This window comes from Sorex araneus, chromosome X, assembly GCF_027595985.1.
Source record: "Sorex araneus isolate mSorAra2 chromosome X, mSorAra2.pri, whole genome shotgun sequence".
Taxonomy (NCBI): Eukaryota; Metazoa; Chordata; class Mammalia; order Eulipotyphla; family Soricidae; genus Sorex; species Sorex araneus.
Window position 1 is genome coordinate 326,187,455 of NC_073313.1, and position 19,156 is coordinate 326,206,610.

The 19,156-nt window shown below is 38.1% G+C and overlaps 1 protein-coding gene across 3 annotated transcripts in view; it reads right to left on the reverse strand.

Moving 5' to 3' along the window:
• The window catches only part of WDPCP (WD repeat containing planar cell polarity effector), a 326,531-nt gene that overhangs the window by 167,119 nt on the left and 140,256 nt on the right, over nucleotides 1–19,156 (reverse strand). For all 3 annotated transcript variants that reach the window (XR_008627320.1, XR_008627319.1, XM_055121824.1), the window contains exon 10: nucleotides 7,010–7,619. Coding sequence is in view for 1 of the 3 variants with exons in the window: in XM_055121824.1 (XP_054977799.1) it covers nucleotides 7,010–7,619 (610 nt within the window). In the remaining 2 variants the exon portion in view is untranslated. The remainder of the gene's footprint in view (nucleotides 1–7,009; nucleotides 7,620–19,156) is intronic.

A 19,156-nucleotide genomic window follows, 5' to 3' on the forward strand; every position in this document is an offset into this window, starting at 1 on the left:
ATCTGTTCATACAAAAATTTGTACATGGAAGTACCTGGTATTATCTCAAAACTGGAAACATCCCAAATATTTACCAACATGTGAAAAGAACAACTATGCAAGTCACACTATTTGTTTATTTTTTAAATTAATTCATTTTATGTTGACAGGTCCCAACCCAGGACCTCATATATGTAAGATAAGTGCTCTACCACTGAGTTACAGTCTTGGACTGGACCCAACTGGTATTTTAGAGAGTGACATCCACACATATAGCCTATGACCTTCAAAATCCTAATAGAGGAAAAGAGTTAGATTTATTTCTTGTTTAATATTATTATTTAAATACTAAATATTTTCCCAACTTTTCAGGCTTTGTGAGAGCATTTTAAGGGCACTTCAGATACACTGAATACTATTAATACCACTAGGACTTTCAGGGCGCAGGAGGACAGTATGTAACGTGACTCAGGAGCTACACCAGTGTAAACACACTGGGAAAATGAACCCTGAAGCAGACAATGGTTATTAATACCTGAAATATTTCAGGCTGGAGAATCCATAACCAAACCTACACTACTGGAAAGATTATTCTAGTGATAGTTCATGGAACTTATTGGAAATGGGATGAGAAGATGGAAAGGGTGAAGAGCACAGAGAGTACTTGATTACGGAAAAACAGGAAAAATCTAGGCCAAAGTTATAATAATGAATCTAGGCCAAAGTACACTTTTGGGAGTAGTTAGAAGGCAGGAATGAAGTTATTTAGTTAATAACTGGGTATAGTATTTGGTGTTGGGCTGGAGCGACAGCACAGTGGTTGGGCGTTCGCCTTTCACGCAGCTAACCCGTGTTCGATTCCTCTGCCCCTCTCGGAGAGCCCGGCAAGCTACCGAGAATACTGAGCCCACATGGCAGAGCCTGGCAAGCTACCCGTGTGTATTGGATATGCCAAAAACAGTAACAATAAGTCTCTCAATGAGAGACGTTACTGGTGCCCACTTGAACAAATCGATGAGCAATGGGATGACAGTGACAGTATTTTGGTATTAGAAAGCTTTCATTTGAATAATTGTACCATCCACCAAAAATGAAGAAAACTGTAGAAAGAACAGATTTGGGAATAAAGATAATGATTTCATGTCTGCACATAATGAGTCTGAGGCACCTGAGTATGTACAAAATAAAAGTATAGAGAAGTTAGGCAAGTATGTAGGTGTAAAGTCAAGAATGATCTGAAGTCAGAAAGTGAGTAGGTAGATAAAAAATAAACTTTCAATCTGTATAAAAGATATTAGAGTTAAAAATGGAAACCTAGGATTCAAATGAATCTCAAAAGAGAGCAGCACACTGCAGAAATATCTCCCCACCCCATGCCAGGCTGATTTCACTGGGGCGCCTCAGATGAGGGCCAGCATGTCCCTCCACCCACCCCAAATGAACCCTAGCAGCCACAAACCTCCAGAACCCAATTGCCACCACGCTTAAGATTGATCTTCATAAGCTTGTCCGGAATCCCCCACGCATGAGAAGAATCCACTAAAAAACCCAGGTATGCAGGAGCTGTGACTGAAAACTCCAGGCTTTTTGGAATCAGGATGGGCCATCTTCTCCCCATCTCCCTGCCCTTCCAGTTTCCTGGCAGTCACGCCCATGAACTGCCTCTGGGCACCATTAAAGCACATTAATGACCATGATCCAGAGACTCACAAATGAATCTTGGAAAAGAAAAGTACACTCAGAGATGCCTCAGGACCCCAGTTATTAAAATTATAGAATTCCAGGAGTGTGCAGCTGCTTTCATGGCTGCACAACATCTCATACTATTCATAACAAGCAATGACACGCCACTGGCCAAGCAGGTGAAAAGAGAGATAAATAAATGGGACTATCTCAAACTAAGAAGCTTCTGCACCTCAAGAGAAACAGTGACCAAAGTACAAAGACAATCTACAGAATGGGAAAGGATATTTACGCAGTACCCATCCGATAAAGGGTTGATATCAAGGATATGCAATGCATTGGTTGAACTCCACAAGAAGAAAACTGCCAACCCGATCAAAAAATGGCGCGATGAAATGAACAGAAATTTTCCCAAAGAAGAAATCCGAATGGCTCAGAGGCACATGAGAAAATGTTCAACATCACTAATCATCAGGGAGATGCAGATCAAAACAACAATGAGATATCATCTCACACCACAGAGACTGGCCCACATCCCAAAAAACAAAAACAACCGGTGTTGGCGTGGATGTGGGGAGAAAGGGACTCTTCTTCACTGCTGGTGGGAATGCCGACTGGTTCAGCCCTTTTGGAAAACAAAATGGACAATTCTCAAAAAATTAGAAATTGAGCTTCCATTTGACCCAGCGATACCACTCTTGGGAATATATCCCGGAGAGGCAAAAAGGTATAGTAGAGATGGCATCTGCATTTCTATGTTCATTACAGCACTGTTTACAACAGCCAGAATCTGGAAAAAACCAGAGTGCCCCAAAACAGATGACTAGTTAAAGAAACTCTGGTACATATACACAATGGAATACTATGTAGCTGTCAGAAAACACGAAGTCATGAAATTTGCATATAAATGGATCAACATGGAAAGTATCATGTTGAGTGAAATGAGTCAGAAAGAAAGAGAGAGACATAGAAAGATTCCACTCATATGTGGAATATAATATAATTGAGAAGTGCAAGTTTGCAGTGATGCAATTCCTGGCAGATATTTCTCTGGACTTAGTTACTAAAATACTACAATACAGAAACCCAAAACCGTGAGGCCACTAGGTGCGGTCACTCGACCTCATACCTCTTCATTCTCAGCAATGGAAAACAAATTGTCAGATGCTTCCTTTTCAGCAGGTCTGACTTTAGGGGGGAGACTCTCCAAACAATAATAGTGAGTTTTATTGAAATACTGAATGCAATCAAAGTGAAAGTAAAGTGAAATTTATCAGTTACACAGGCAACGGGGGCTAGGGGTGGTGGGGTGGGCTAGGGGTGTGGGGGGGCTAGGGGTGTGGGGGGACGGGGTGGAGCTATAGTGTGATTCTTGGTGGTGGAATATGTGCACTGGCGAAGGGATGGGTGTTCGAGCATTGTATAACTGAGACTTAAACCTGAAAACTTTGTAACTTTCCACATGGTGACTCAATAAAAAAAATTAAAAAATCATAACAAGCAATACAAAATAAATTATTTAGCATTTGCTTGTGGGGCAGGCTTGATGGTGGTGGTAAAATTCAAAATGATGGTGGTGAGAAGGTGTAATGGTGATGGGATTAGTGTTGAAATATTGAATGGAATCAATTATTGTAAACAACTTTATGAAAAGAAAATTGAAAATAAAAAATAAATAGAAACCTAAGAGTGTCAACTTTTTTTTTTTTGCTTTTTGGGTCACACCTAACTATACACAGGGGTTATTCCTGGCTCTGCACTCAGGAATAACTCCTGGCGGTGCTCAGGGGACCATATGGGATGCTGCAATTTGAATCCGGGTCGGCTGGGTGCAAGGCAAACGCCCTACCCACTGTGCTATCACTCCAGCCCCAAGAGTGTCAACTTTTTATTACATTAAAGAAGTGATTAAAAGATACTTTCAGGGGTCATAGAAGGCAAATATAATGATATTCTTAAGATGGTAGAAGAATTAAGCAATCAAATTTTGAAAAGTCATCAAGCAACATAAGAGAAATATATTGATATCTGTCTATCTAGATTTATCTATCTATACCAAGTAGGGAGTCACCGTTCACTTTTCTAAGAGCAATTCCAGAAGACTGAAACCAGAATGTGTGCTGTGAAAAGTAAATGGAAAATGAAAGAGCAAAAAAATCAATTAACTATTATTTTAATGAGAAAATTTAATAAAAGAAGCTGAATATTTGATTAATAACAGAGAGGAGACAATCTTAAGAGCTTGTTTTTGTTTTGTTTTTGGTTTTTGGGTCACACCTGGCGATGCACAGGGGTTACTCCTGGCTCTGCACTCAGGAATTACTCCTGGCGGTGCTCAGGGGACCATATGGGATGCTGGGATTTGAACCCGGGTCGGCCGCATGCAAGGCAAACGACCTACCCGCTATGCTATCACTCCAGTCCCCAAGAGCTTGTTTTTGAATAACATGGCTTTGGGCCAATTGATGAGCAAGATTTATGAGAAGAATATGGGGAAGGTGACAAAGTAATTGACGAGAATGCGGGCTCCAGAATGGAAAATAGTGGTAGTGCTAGTCTCAGAAAAGAAGGGAACCTTTTCCACTAAATGAGAAGGAATGATATACATGGAGATAAGTGATTCAGTTAGCTATTGGGTATGTGATGAGAAGTAAGGAAATCTAATGGACAAAATCAGCTGCTGATAGGGGGGAGGTGATATCTGCACTTAAAGAGATCGATGAAAATTAGAGAAGTTTCTGATGAATATGAAAACCTCAATAATCTCAGTATCACTAGGACTTCTTTTAAAATTCAATCTTCATCTCTTTGTTGTTGTTGTTCTGTTTTGCTTTGGGGCTACACCGGGAAATGCTCAGGTGTTACTATTGGCTCAGTGCTCAGGGATCACTCCTGGCGGTGCTTGAGGGACCATACTGGATTTCAGGGATCCAACCGGGGTCAGCTGCACACAAGGAAAGTACCCTACCCACTCTACTATCTATCCAGCCCCAAAGTTTTAGTCTTTGTATATGAAATATGAAGTAGTTGGCAACTAATGGAGTTCTGATAACATCAGGCTTACATTTGAGAAGGTGATACTTCGAGATTCCTCCTGAGGAAGACATGTTACACATACCTTTCTAATAATAGTATGGTGGTCTTTTAGTCCCCAACACATGTGCATGATGATTAGAAGGAATCGGAATAATAGAAACCACAATCTTAGAAGTTTTTTTCCTTCTATAAACACTAACTGACCCAAACTAAGAGTCAGTCTTTAAAAGAATCTGGCATAATGGCATCAACTACTGCAGTGTTTACATATGACAGCATTCTATTTAAAACTATGATCTGTCTTAGCTTCTGAATTGTAAGCTACACCTTTCATGTCAAATTTTCCAAAGGCTTGCACAACAAGCAACTGAAAAAAAAAACCCTCATAAATGTTCTCTAATGGGGAGACTCTACATGCAATTACCTGTTTATATATGCAGTAACTTGAATTATACAGAAAAATTCCACATGGATGCCCAGAAACATCGCTGTGTTAATTCAAGAAGTACATTAAATTTTTTGGATGTATTTAGTAGCAGATCCTTTAAAAAATCTGTTCTTTGAGTAGCATTTTATTTTAAACAAAAAGTATTATTTGGAATCTACTGTTTTAAGGATCCGACTCTTCTGAGGAAAAAAAAATACATGAACATTAATGTTATAGTAACACTAAAAATGAGAGAAACTTAGAGCTGAGAAACTCCATGTTTAGATCTTTTAAAGAGAAAGACAAAAATTTCTTAGCCTTTTAAAAAAAGTTATATTGAAAATAAAATTTAAATGATAAATGTTAGTTACAAAAGTTATCACCTTTTCATGTGAATGCTTGTCTTCTATTGGATAATTCTCTTCCAAGAGACCTTCTTGGGAAAAAGAGGTGACAGCCAACTCATTGCCTAATTGATTTAGGAACAGCGCCCAGGGAGACAGTCCAATTAAGTTTACAAGCTGGCAATTAGCAGGAAGCCCTCTAAATCCCTACACTGAGAGCCTGTTTACTTTAGTAAGAAAGGCAAATGTGCTAGAGATAGGAAGAGAAAACTGTGCTTTTTGCAAAGCTGTTTTGAGTAGGCCCATAGGGAGAGCTGAAGAAAAGGTAGGTGTATGTGGGCAGACAGCCTGCTGTTTGACAGGTAACTGGGCAATTTAGAGAATGTGACTGGGGGAGGGTGGGAAGGTGAGAGAGAGAGAGAAGAGAGAGAGAGAGAGAGAGTGAGAGAGAGAGAGAGAGAGAGTGCATGCACAGAACCACACATGCATGTTTGAACAAAAGTAAACATCTTAAGTGTTGTGTATGGAGACAACTTTAAACATATAGATGGACAAGGCAGAACTGAATTATTTTGTAATAGCTGAGATTCAACTCATGTACAGTACTTAATATTAACATTATGGATAAATTTAGTGCATTTTATTAAACAATATAGGATAATATTATATCATTCAAATTAAGTTATTTTCACTAGATTCAAATAGATTTATTGTATATATTTAGTTTTAGGGCAACTAGATGAAGCAAAAACTTAGCTTTGTACCAGAGTCAAATCTTCTGAGGTTTTAAGAATTTACTTAGTTCTGTTTTAAAGTAAAATTAGTTTCTGAAAAATTTAAATGAGGTTTCCTTAAGAATAGAAAATGAACTGCTGATAATGCAAAACTACAAAAGGCAAATGAATTCTCACAATAAAACTTCATTTTAAGCTTTCTGGGCCCATTATATAGTCTGAGTCTAGAAAGCAACATGTTCACACAAGGGAAAAACTGTTTAACAATGTAGTTCTCAAAATATTCCATCATTAGTGACCTGTATTGAGAAGTCATTTTGATATGTTTATCCAAAAAGGAAGCAAAATACATATTACAAATACCTTTAGCAAATTATGCTATTTTCTTTCTTTCTTTAAAAAAGAACACTTAACACAATCCAACCCAGAAAGCAAAGAATTCCAATAATCTTTAATAGAAAAAGGATTCCTACAACACAAAACTTTTTAATAATTAGAACTTGTTAAGTTTTCATGAATTCATTTCTTAAGGAATTTAGATGTAAGAGATTAATTTTGAGCATATCAAATGTGAACATAAAAGACAACAATGAAAGTAATTTCCAAATTATCCAATATCTAACATTCCTTGACATTCAGAAAATCACCCACAAGTCTTCTTAAGAAAACTATATGACATGTTTGAAAGGCAAGTATATCATGGAATGACAAATGGGAAACAAATCAAGTCATTCTTGGAATAATTATCTTAATTATAATAACAGCATAGTAATCAATTTGCTTACTCACCAGCTTCCTTTACTTACCAAGTTTAAACAAAAGTACACCCAAAGGTCCTCTGGCAAATCTGAGGAAGAGAAGATCACAGATTTCCCCTCTTTCAGACTTCTGTGAAACAACCTGAGGAGCTATCCACTGTATTTCAACAAGACTGCTGGAAACATCAAAGAATTTATTGAATTGCAGAGTCTCCCTGGGTGAGCAGTCTTCAGCCAAGAGCTGGATGTTAATAGGGGATAGAGCCATATCAAAAATTTGCAGCTCCCCTTGATTGCTGCCAACTAGCAGAATGGCGCCACTTGGGTGGCAGCTGATTAATGATGGTAAAAGTTCAGCTTGGGCTAAGAGAGTCACTCCACGATGAGTTTCATAAAGAACCACTGAAGAATCTTCACAGCCCACAATCAGTTTGTCCTCTGTAACAGTCCTGCAGCAGCTAATGGCCTTTGACCTGAGAGGTATTCTGGTGACTGATACACACCGTATTTTGTTCCAAGCACACTCATAGATGCAGCTGTCAGCCATGAACTCTTTGTCTACACTGATGGAGTGTTCAACTGTGAAGATTTGGTAAGGGTGTCTGGTGCCAAAGCAAACATCCAATGGATCCCATTCTGTGCGGACAGAACTCAGAACCTGTAAGAAATGTACCAAGTATGTTCAGATAGATTTTATTTTTTTCCTTCAGTTATCAGAATAGACTTGAATATAATAAAGCACTCTCCTGAAGAGCATCAGCAATGTGGGCACTAGTAACATCTTCATTGTGAGACTTGTTACTGTTTTTGGCATACTGAATAATACCACGGGTAGCTTGGCAGGCTCTGCCGTGCAGGCAAGATACTCTCGTTACCTTGCCAGACTCTCCGAGAGGGGCAGAGGAATTGAACCCGGATCGGCAACGTGCAAAGCAAACTCCCTACCTGCTGTGCTATCACTCCAGCCCAGGAAAACATAAGAATGTACATAACAGTATGCATATTATTTTAAACTCTAACCAGAAAAGACAAAGTGTTTGTTATCTCTCTTTGAGACAAAAATGACACTGCTTGGGATTTGCACTAATGAAATACATTTTTAAAATAAAATCACAAGGAGTAATGCTAAATGAGAGGCTAAACCTAAGGATGGGAATTTATAATAGTGGGCAGAGAGATTTACAACAGTCCTCTTAATTGTGCAGCATTTGATGCGAGCTCAGCAACAGTTCATAGGTTAATAGCTGCAAAAATGAATATTAAGAACTCAGTTCCACGCTAACACTCAAGAGTAGTAGAGATAAGAACCAGGAGGTCTGCCCCATAGCTTGGAAACTGGCCTCACATGCTGGGGGAAAAGGCAGCAGAGATAGAGAAGAGAACACCTAGTAGAGAATTTTGGGAGGACCCACTCAGGTGGAAAGCTGCGTACCAAAAGTAGACTATAGACCGAACATGATGGCCACTCAATAGCTCTATTGCAAACCACAACACCCAACAGGAGAGAGAACAAAAGGGAATGCCCTGCCTCAGAGGCAGGTTGGGGTGGTGGGGGTTGGGGTGGGGGAGGGGGGAGGAGGGATACTGGGAACACTGGTGGAGGAGAATGGGCACTGGTGGAGGGATGTAAACCAAATGCAAACATGAAAGTTCATAAGTTTGTAACTATACCTCATGGTGATTCACTAATAAAAATTAAAAAAAAAACAACTCAGTTCCAGACTTGACATAACTAAGGTTCTATCACTCAATTGAACAAGCAATTCACTTATCTCTGTACTCTGCACTAATCTCTTGATTTTGCACAAGTTCACATAATATCTATTCAATAATTGACCACTATGCTCTTAGGTATGTTGAGGAAAGAAAACTCAACAGTATTCACAAAAGAAATACCATAAAATATAGCCTGTTTTATTCAAGGTTTTACATTGTAATTAACTTAATCAGAATAGGAAAAAGTATTAGTATAGTATATTATGAACTGCACAAAGGATGCTTAAATGACCATTTAAAAATAGCAAATGGGGAGAAAGGAAAGAAATCCAAATATCCAATAATAAGAGACAAGTTATTACAAGTTATAGTTTAACCGTACAAATACATAATATGAAACCAGAGAAAAATAGAAAACTTCATGTAGTGAAATAAAATAAATATCAAGGTATATTATTGAGTTTTTAAGAAAGGTACAAAGTAGTACTAGTACTAATTGTATATAAAATGGGAGCAACTGTCCATATATACCCTCCCCCAATTGCTTCTGTGTATAAGGTGTTTTATGACCATTACACTGTCTAGTATGACCAGTAATAGTGAGAAGAGCTCTCCTACACTAGATATGTGGCTATTGTGACTAAAAATTATTTAACATATACATATATATCACATGGAGCACATATCCAAATGAATATGAAGGATTGTTAAGTAGACAACTAACAAATAAATTGCACTCTTTTGGAGATTTAAAAAAAAAAGGCTATCTTTATGAGAAAGGCCACAAGAAACACCAAGATAGAAAAATAAGCAATAATTCACTTCTCATTTTATTGAAATTTCAATGTGGGAAGCAAAGAATTTGAAGAATGATACCAAACAGTTATTCTGACATTTCTCAAGAAGTCCAGAATCAGATGTAGAAACAATTAAAAACTAATTCTGGGTGAGAAAGATAGTACAGGGGTTAAGGTACTCACATGTGGCTGACCCCTTTTCAATCCCTGGCACCACATATGGTCCCCCAGCACTGCTAGGAGTGATTCCTGAGCAGAGAGCCAGGAGGAAGTAAGCCCTAAGTCCTGCTGGGTGTGGCCCAACCTGCTGTCTAACGTCAAAAAAGCACATTTCTACACAGGTGATAAAATTTCATAGAATTATTCACACACAAGTGCAAATACATGTGAAGTCTGATGAAATTCAACTAAGGCTTGTATCTGGATTATCAGGTCAGGAAAATGACACTGATGCATCAAACTGATACACCAGTGTCATTTTCCTGATCTGATAATATTCTGCAGTAGTATAAGATACTATAAGGGGGGAAACTGGGAGGAAAAGCACAGGAAGGAAATTTAGCAACTTTAGCAGTTTCTTGGAAGTCACACTGTTCTAAACCTTAAAGTTATTTTAAAAAATACAAATAGGTGTTATAGTGACAAACTGGGGGGGGGTGCAGAGAACTGATGTAAATTTTTCAAAAGTCCATCCTGTACATTTTAACCACACTATAAAAAAATAATTTTGATTTTACTCCTTTGTTCAAATCTTTCCATGGTTACTCACTGAGTAATGAATTAAATATTGATTCCCTTATCTGGAATATAAAATCCTGTAGTAGGCCCTTTATCCAATTTCTTCCCTCTATCACCCTTTCTGATTTTTTCATTTGGGGTAGGGTAGGGGCTTTCAAGAGACTCAAGAATCCCAAAGCCTATTCAAGGCAAACCAGGTCATAAATTCAATGCAAGGACACGATAGTGCAATGCTTCCTGGGCTCTGTAGTGCCAGGGATTGCCTCGGCCACCCGGAAATGCTAAGGTCTTCCAGGGCCCTACTCAGGAGGCTTGGGGGCCTTAAGGCCTACACTTACTGATGCTCAGGGGACCTTGTGTTGCTGGGAATCAAACCCCAGACAGGTGCATGCGAGGTAAGCCACTGCACTCTCTTCTGGCCTGCTCTCTACTTAATGTCTAAAAACCACTTAGCGCAAGGTTGTTTTAGACGTTGGATATCAGGGATGAAACAGTAAGTTCCCTTTAGAATTAAGTTCTCTGTCAGATAGCCGGAGACAAGGAAGTAATTCTCAGGAAAAAATATAGAAGATATTAACCTTATTTTACAGAAATGGAAAATAGCAAGAAGGGAAAAATAAGTTGCAGAAGTCAGGTCTCTCTGATAATGAGGACCTGAAAGAAGTGAAAGGTAAGCCAAGAAGCCATTGCAAGAGGAGCACACCAGGGAATCAGGCGGGGAAAACAAATACCCTGAGGTAGGCCTCTTGCCCTGATTCAAGTTAAAAAATAAACAAACCGAACCAAACCAAACCCAAACTACAACCCAACAGAGCTAGACAAAAGGAAGCAAATAAAGAAGTAATGGGAACTGGGGGAGAGACACAGGTTATACAGCAGTTTTTGGGCCATTATAGAAGCTTTGACTTTTTCTCTAAATGAGAAAAGAAACCCTAAGCAAAAGAGAGGCATGAACTGACTTGCAAATGATAGTTTGACTCCAACAGTCTCCCCACACTAGTCCATCCTTGAGTTCAAACTAAAACTGTCTTGCAATTTCCCATCTTGCTAACATCATGCCTGTGTTTTGCCCGAAATCCACGCCCTTCATCCACAGAGTCTGTCTTTCCTGCTAACCGTACTCACTGTTGAATAAGCAGACTATCCCAATTTCTGGATTCCTTCCAGCTGGCGATATCTTTCCTTCTTTCCTTTGATCCCAGTATAGAACCCCTTTCCGTATTCTAAATTGGCCAATGAGTCTGTGACATCTGGCCTTTTATTTACTTTTAATTTTGATCACATTCATCATTATTACTGTAATCTTAGAAAAGATACAAACTATCTCATCTGTCTTGTACTTTTTTGTGTGTACTTAAAGCAGGCAGTCAGAAGCTATGCTGGCAATAGACACACAATCATCTTTTGAAACTATAAATTAAAAAAAAAACTATAACGATGGTTGAAATATCATACTTCCAGAGTTTAAAGCATTGAAGAAATAGCTTTAGGGCAGAAAGCTGAGAGGTGAGGTGACTTTGAATAGGATCTTTACTCATACAAAGACCACCAGTCTGAAAGTATGTGTGTGATGGGAAGCCAGACAGCAGTCTTGTCAAGTCAGGGGAAGTGTAGAGGGAGAATGGATCAGGGTTTCCTTATTTCCAAAAGTTTATGAATTTCTCTCAAATAAGCTCCACAGTTTTATCAACAGGGAAGAGTCAAAAGGGAAATAAAACCATATTTTATAACGCACATATTTTCCTTCATTGCCAGTGTCATAAATCTTTAATGGTTGTCATTCTCACCTGCCATCTTCTAAAATGGCTGAAATTTATCTGTCAAAGGAAAATATTTTGCATGGTAATTATAATCACAAAAATTTAAAGATAAAAAAATTGCTGTGTAACCTTCAGAAAAGGAATACCATCAGTTAGAAACAGTACAAAAATATCGGTGCCAATAACTTTCTTACCTAACTATCTTCTGTTTTCATTACTCCAAAGTTAGGTATAGCAATCTACATTCTACAGACAGGAAATGAAAGAGAGAAAGATAATATAAGCTATTCCAAAATTATTATGTGCTAGAACGGGAGCATAAATCTAGGTCTGTCTAACTCTAAAACCCAAGATCTTTACAAGTATGCTACTTTAAAAGTACATGTAATTAAATAATTGGGCATGAAAATGTCAGTTCTTAACAGTGTGATCAAATAGAAAGTATGAGAAGACTTGTATTTGTGTGTCTTAAGCGTGTTGGAAGGGAGAGAAAAGGTAGAGGGACTTAAGAGATAATCAAATTACTCAATAAAAATGAGATTAGTAACCTTGGGGTGGAAAATAAAGAAACTTGTGCTGAACTATTTTTGCCAAGCAGTAAATAATAGAGACAACAAAACTCTACAAGAATGAGGAAGTTTGGAAAGAAGTTTGAAAGGTAGTATTCTCAAGGAAGCTAATTTCTTTCAAATAAGCTTCATTCTTTTAGTTGACTGAGCTGTGCTGAAATAATGTGGTCTGTAAATGTAAATATATATATGTATATATATAAAATAAACTATATTAAAACTAAAATATGTCCTCAAAACACAAATTATACAGGGACCAGAGAAATAGGGGGGGCAAAGACCACCATTCTGAAATTATGTGTATGATGTGTGTGACTAAACTCAACTTTAGTCCTGGGTACCACATATGGTTTCTTGAATCTTGGCAGGAGTGATCTCTGATCACAAAGACAGGAGAAAACCCTGAGCACCTCTGAGTGTGGCCCAAAAGCTAAAAGTTTTTTAAAATTATACAAATGTAAAACTAGGTTTTGCACTTGTTTGTATGAGAGATGATAAAAAGAAAACCATTTTTCTGTTACTTCATCTCTTGAAAACAATACTAAATATAAGATGACATTGGCATTTCCATGTACAAATGTCAGTATGATTAAAAATATTTGATATTTATATTTATATCAGAATTTAATTCTAGTTCCAGAGATATAATACAGAGGTAAAATTGGTTTTGCATGCAGCAAACTCAGTTCAATCTCAGGTACCACATATGATCCATCCATGAACAGCCCTAGGGTTCACTGTAAAGTGTGGAGCCAGGAATAGCCTCTGAGCAACACCGGGTGTGATCTTCAATCCTCATCTTTTCCCCACAAACTCAGAACTTAATTCCAAATTGAACTTGATCCTGTACAACAGCCTCAAGCAACACGGTGCTACAGAAGTAACACATAATTTGGTGACAGAACTGCAGGATTCTGGACAATTTAATCTTCTGGAACTAGTTTTCTCATCTGTAAAATGAGAATTTATTTGCCTGTGCTGCAGACTGCCACATGGAATTTAAAATGATGTACTTAAAATGTAAGGGAGAAAAATGACCACAAAAAAATTGGTTATTACTGCTGTTCCTGAAAATAAAGTTATGCATTTTTTAAGCAATGGTAGTGGATAAAAATAGTATGAATGGCTGGGATATGGCTCAGCAATAGAGCACATGCCTTGCATGTGGTAGGCTCTGAGACATTTGCCTTGCACGAGGCCGACCCTGTTTTGAGTCCTCCGCCCCTCTCGGAGAGCCCAACAAGCTACCAAGAGTATCCCGCCCAAAGGGCAGAGCCTGGCAAGCTACCCATGGTGTATTTGATATACCAAAAACTGTAACAAGTCTCACAATGGAGACGTTTCTGGTGCCCGCTCAAGGAAATCAATGAGGAAAGGGATGACAGTGACAGATATTAAAAATTCATGACTATGGGGCTGGAGTGATAGCACAGTGGGTAGGGCGTTTGCCTTGCACGCAGCCGACCGGGTTCGATTCCCAGCATCCCATATGGTCCCCTGAGCACCACCAGGAGTAATTCCTGAGTGCAAAGCTAGGAGTAACCCCTGTGCATCACGAGGTGTGACTCAAAAAGCAAAAAATAAAATAAAATAAAATAAAATAAAAATTCATAACTGATATATGGAAGATAATTTTAAGTAGAAAAGATGTGGCTTAAAAGTTACTATTAAATGAATTTCATTTATTTCCAACATTTAGCATTGTGTTTGACATATAATGGGGACTAAGTAAGCAGCGACTGAACATATTTTACATATTTTATATGAAGCATACAGTGTTCATACCTAACATGATGAGCTTAAATTTGCTGACTCATATTTTACTTGATTTTATACGGGGACTATTCCCAGTGATGTTCAGCTCATCTGCTCACAAATGGTGATTTTCTTAATATAAAATCAGGGTTTTAAGGATGGAGAGGGGTAGAGAAAAACATACTTAAGAGAGAACCCAGGCATCTCCAGAATGCAGATAGAGCCCCAGTACACATCCCAAGAGCAGAGATGCAGGTGACACATGTGGTTTGGCATCATGTGTACTCTGTAGTAGCACATGTGCTCAGGCAACATATGTACCATAAACGGTGATTCCTGAGGCCAGTCACACCTGGCAATGCTTTTAGGACACCAGTCCACACAGGGCAGTGGGGGAAGACAGGGGTGTCAGGGATTGAACTCAGGGCCTTGACTATAAAGTAGGTTTATGCTTTATCTCTTGACGTATCTTCCCAACCCAATTTATTGACTTTTAAAGATAACCAATATTACTAGGATTTTTCAAAAGTTCAGTCTATGAAAACAAATATCAAAAGGGGCTGTGAGATAGTACAGCAGATAGGACATCTTTCTTGTACAAGGCTGACCCAAGTTCACCTCTGGCACCACAAATGGTCCCCCAAGCACTGCCAGAAGTGATCCCTGGCAACAGAGACAAGAGGAAGCTCTAAACTCCACCAGGTGTGGCCCCAAACAAACAAAAAAAACCAAAAATATTACCTAGAAATTTCTATAATACAAATACTGCCATGATAAAGACAACATACATAATGGCACAATAAGATAAAGGCTTAACATTATAGTTATAACATAATTAATCAGAATCAATAATCACAAAGTTATAATAAATCCTCAATTGTGTTTATAAATTACTTGACATGGCACTGATACATACAGCAAAAGATTAATAATTAAAATCACAAAAATTATACCTAAAGTTATTACTAACATTCTTAACTGGAAAAATAAACTAGATTATAAGTCTGAAATAAAATATCATATACAAGAAGTAGAGAGTAATGTACTAATTTTTAAATGGGTTTAAAATATGAAAATGGGTATCACAGGGAAAAATTCATTCAGCTGTTCTAGAAAAGTCTAATGTGATAGAGCAAAAATTATAAAAACAAAGTGTTAGAAACTACATTTTTAGCAGTCTTTTAAAGCCATTTGAATATATCCTATTGATTAAATAACTATACGAAAGAAAATGTATTAATATATTTTATTCCAATAGTATAGTTATTAGTAGTTCATTTTCAAACAAGAAGTTGAAAACATCAAATGCAATTATGTAATTATTGAAAAATATCAAAAATAATATTATTATACTTTTGAAAATCCAAACTAGCATATAATAAGATATCTCTTGTCTTATGCAGTGTTTTCCCTCCCAAAGTTAACTTCTGCTGAAGTGCTTAGTCAAGAGAGGACCAAGTCAAGATCTAATGCTAAGATAAAGGAATAAAAAATACATACGGTGTGTGCAGTGAAGGGCAAAATGCTAAGTGACAATGCCCTGAAGGAAAATCATGAAGGAGAGAAAAGAATAAAAAAAGAAGGTATTGTGGCTAGTGATACTAGAGTAATCAAGCAAGATTAATTTGAAGTCTAGTCCCACCTTCAAGAAATATGCTCACTGCCATCCTTTATAAATTTCATTATCCAGTATTCACTTCTTGGGCCCGAGGAAGTACAAAGGTTAAGGCATTTCCCTTGTATGTGGCTGCTGCTAGCACCCTGGGTCAAACCCCGGCACTCTGAGCACCACCAGGCATGGCCCATAAGCACAGAGCCAGGTGTGCCTGAACACTGCAAGATGTGGCCCCAAAACAGAAACAAAAGAATCCCCATCTCTCACTGAAGTTTGGCCTTAATTCTACTGCCCAATACCTTCAAACTGACTTAAATGTAAGCACGGAAGTTTGTAAGTTTGTAACTGTACCTCATGGTGATTCACTAATTAAAAAAACAAAAAATTTAAAAAAAATTAAAAAAAATGGTAAGGGATCACTGTCATAATCACTGTTATCCTGTTGCTCATCGATTTGCTCGAGCAGGCACCAGTAACATCTCCATTCTGAGACTTGTTGTTACTGTTTTTGGCATATCGAATACGCCATGGGTAGCTTGCCAGGCTCTGCCGTGTGGTCAAGATACTCTCAGTAGCTTGCCAGGCTCTCCGAGAGGGGCAAAGAAATTGAACCTGGGTCGGCCGAGAGCAAGGCAAATGCGCTACGCGCTACAAGGTTCAGAAACAACTCATTAGTATTCAAAAGGGAACCCCTGTGTTATATAAAGAACAAGGAGAATTCACTAACAAAAACACAGTGAATAGGCCAACAATAAAAGGGAAGAGAATTGTAAAAATAAAGGATAAAAAAATCAAAATGTTTATAATATGTGATGATCTGTGGAAAATATGAAGAAAAATATCTCTATGTTAGCAAGGTATAAGGAAAAGAGCTCAAAAATTCAAGTAGTGTATTAGTTAAACCACAAGCTATATAATGTAAGAAGTGGCCAATAAAAGAAGATTGTGATACCAGGAAAGAGATGAAAAACCAGGGGAACAGAGATAGTACAGTGGGTAGGGCAATTACCATGCATGCAGTTGACCCAGATTCAAATCCACACACTTCAGGTGGACCCCTAAGCCCCTCCAGGAGTAATCCCTGAGTACAGAGCCAGGAGTAAGCCCTGTGCATAGCCAATTTTGGCCAAAAACTAAGGGAAGAGGGGAGACAGACAGAGACACAGAGAGAGACAGGGATGCATAATCATGCTAATGTTTTAAGTTTCAGGGTTTTTTGTTTGTTTGTTTGTTTGTTTTAAGAAAACTGTGTGGTCAAGAAGAAACACTCTTCAACACTAATCATCAGGGGAATGCAGATCTAAACAACAATGAAATATTATCTCACATCACAGAGACTGGTAAACATCCAAAAGAACAAGAGCAACCAGTGCTGGCATGGATGTGGGGAGAAAGGGACTCTCCTTCATTGTTGGTGAAAATGCAGACTGGTCCAGCCTTTTTGAAAAACAATATGGATGTTTCTCAAAAAACTAGAAATTGAGCTTCCATATGACCCAGCAATACCACTTCTGGGAATATACCCCGGGGCTCCAAAAACATACCCAAAACACCATCTGCATTCCTATGTTCATTGCAGCACTATTCGCCATAGAAAGGATCAGGAAACAACCCGAGTGTCCGAGAACAGACAATGGATACAGAAACTATGCACATTTACACAATGGAATACTATGCAGCTGTTAGGAAAAATGAAGTCATGAAATTTGCTTATAAATGGATGGACATGGAGATTATCATGCTGAGTGAAATGAGTCTGAAGGAGAGGGACAGATACAGAATGACTGCATTCATTTGTGGTATGTAAAAAATATATAGTAGAATATATATCCATGGCTAGGGAAAACAGGGGCTATGAGGACTAGTCAATGGTTGGAATTAACCACAAAAGTGTGTGTGGGACAGAGGGTACATAAGATAGAGAAGAGACCAGTTATTATGGCAATAATAACTGGGAATGATCACCAGTATGATCATAATAACTGTGAATGATCACACTAAACAAGATCTGAGGGTTAAAAATAGGTAAAAGGATATTATTGATAACCTTTCAGTGTAAATACTGCAAACCACAATGCAGAGAGAGAGAGAGAGAGAGAGAGAGAGAGAGACAGAGACAGAGACAGAGACAGAGAGACAGAGAGACAGAGACAGAGAGAGACAGAGACAGAGATAGAGAGACAGAGAGACAGAGACAAAGAGAAAGAAGAAAAGCCCTGCCATAAAGGCAGGCTGGGGCGGCTGAGGGGGTAGAAGTGATCAAAGGGTACCTGGGGACACTGGAGCTGGGAAATGTACAAAGGCGGAGGGATGGGTGCTGGAATACTGTGTGATTGAAATCTAATCATGAACAGCTTTATAAGGTCTATTTCACAGTGATTCAATAAAAAAAACCTTGGAAAAAAAGAGTAAACTGTGTTAAAGAAACAACAGAAATTTTTAAATTCAGGTTTAGAAAAAATAAGATAAAATGGAAGCCAGTAGTTCTTGAAAGGTTCCATTTCAAGGATAAGTGTTATTATTCCTAAAGTTAACTGTTTCAGTTGAGTTTAATATTCAAAAGTTTTAAGTCTGAAAGCAGTTGAAAAAGAGCTCACAGAGATAGATGGTTTTACTTTTATTCTTAAAAGGCTAAATTTGAAAACAGTTTATGAAACTGATCCAAAAGCCAACAGAGAAAAAACAGGTAATACAGAGTCAATATAGCTGATGCTTTCTTTGGAAAACAATTTAAAATTAAGAAAATACAATCAGAAAAGCAATCATTATGAATTGGATACAGACTCAACTCAGATTTCATGGTTAGTTTGAAAGGGTACCTGTATGCAAGAGCACCTATTATCACCCTTTCAAAGTTACCTAACATGAAAATCAGGAGAAAAAAAATTAAAATGATCTTTTTTGGAACTAAAAACTTCAACCTATAAGGCAAGAGAGAGAGTACAGGAGTTGAGGTGCTTCCTTTGCATGCAGCTGACCCTGATTCAATTCTGGTACTGAATACCCAAGCACTACCAAGATTGACCTTGAGCACTGAGCCAGGAGTAGGCACTGAAAACCACTAGGTGCCCTGAAAAAAAAATAACAGAAAAATAAAACAAATTCAACCTGAGTACCAGGTTATTTAAACGTTTACCCAGTAGTGATAGGGATATGGATTGGGGTGAGCACCTGCCCTGCATGTGTGCACTCCTAGGTTGAGTCCCTGACACTCCCTGGCCAGCTGAGCACCTCAGTGTGCAAAC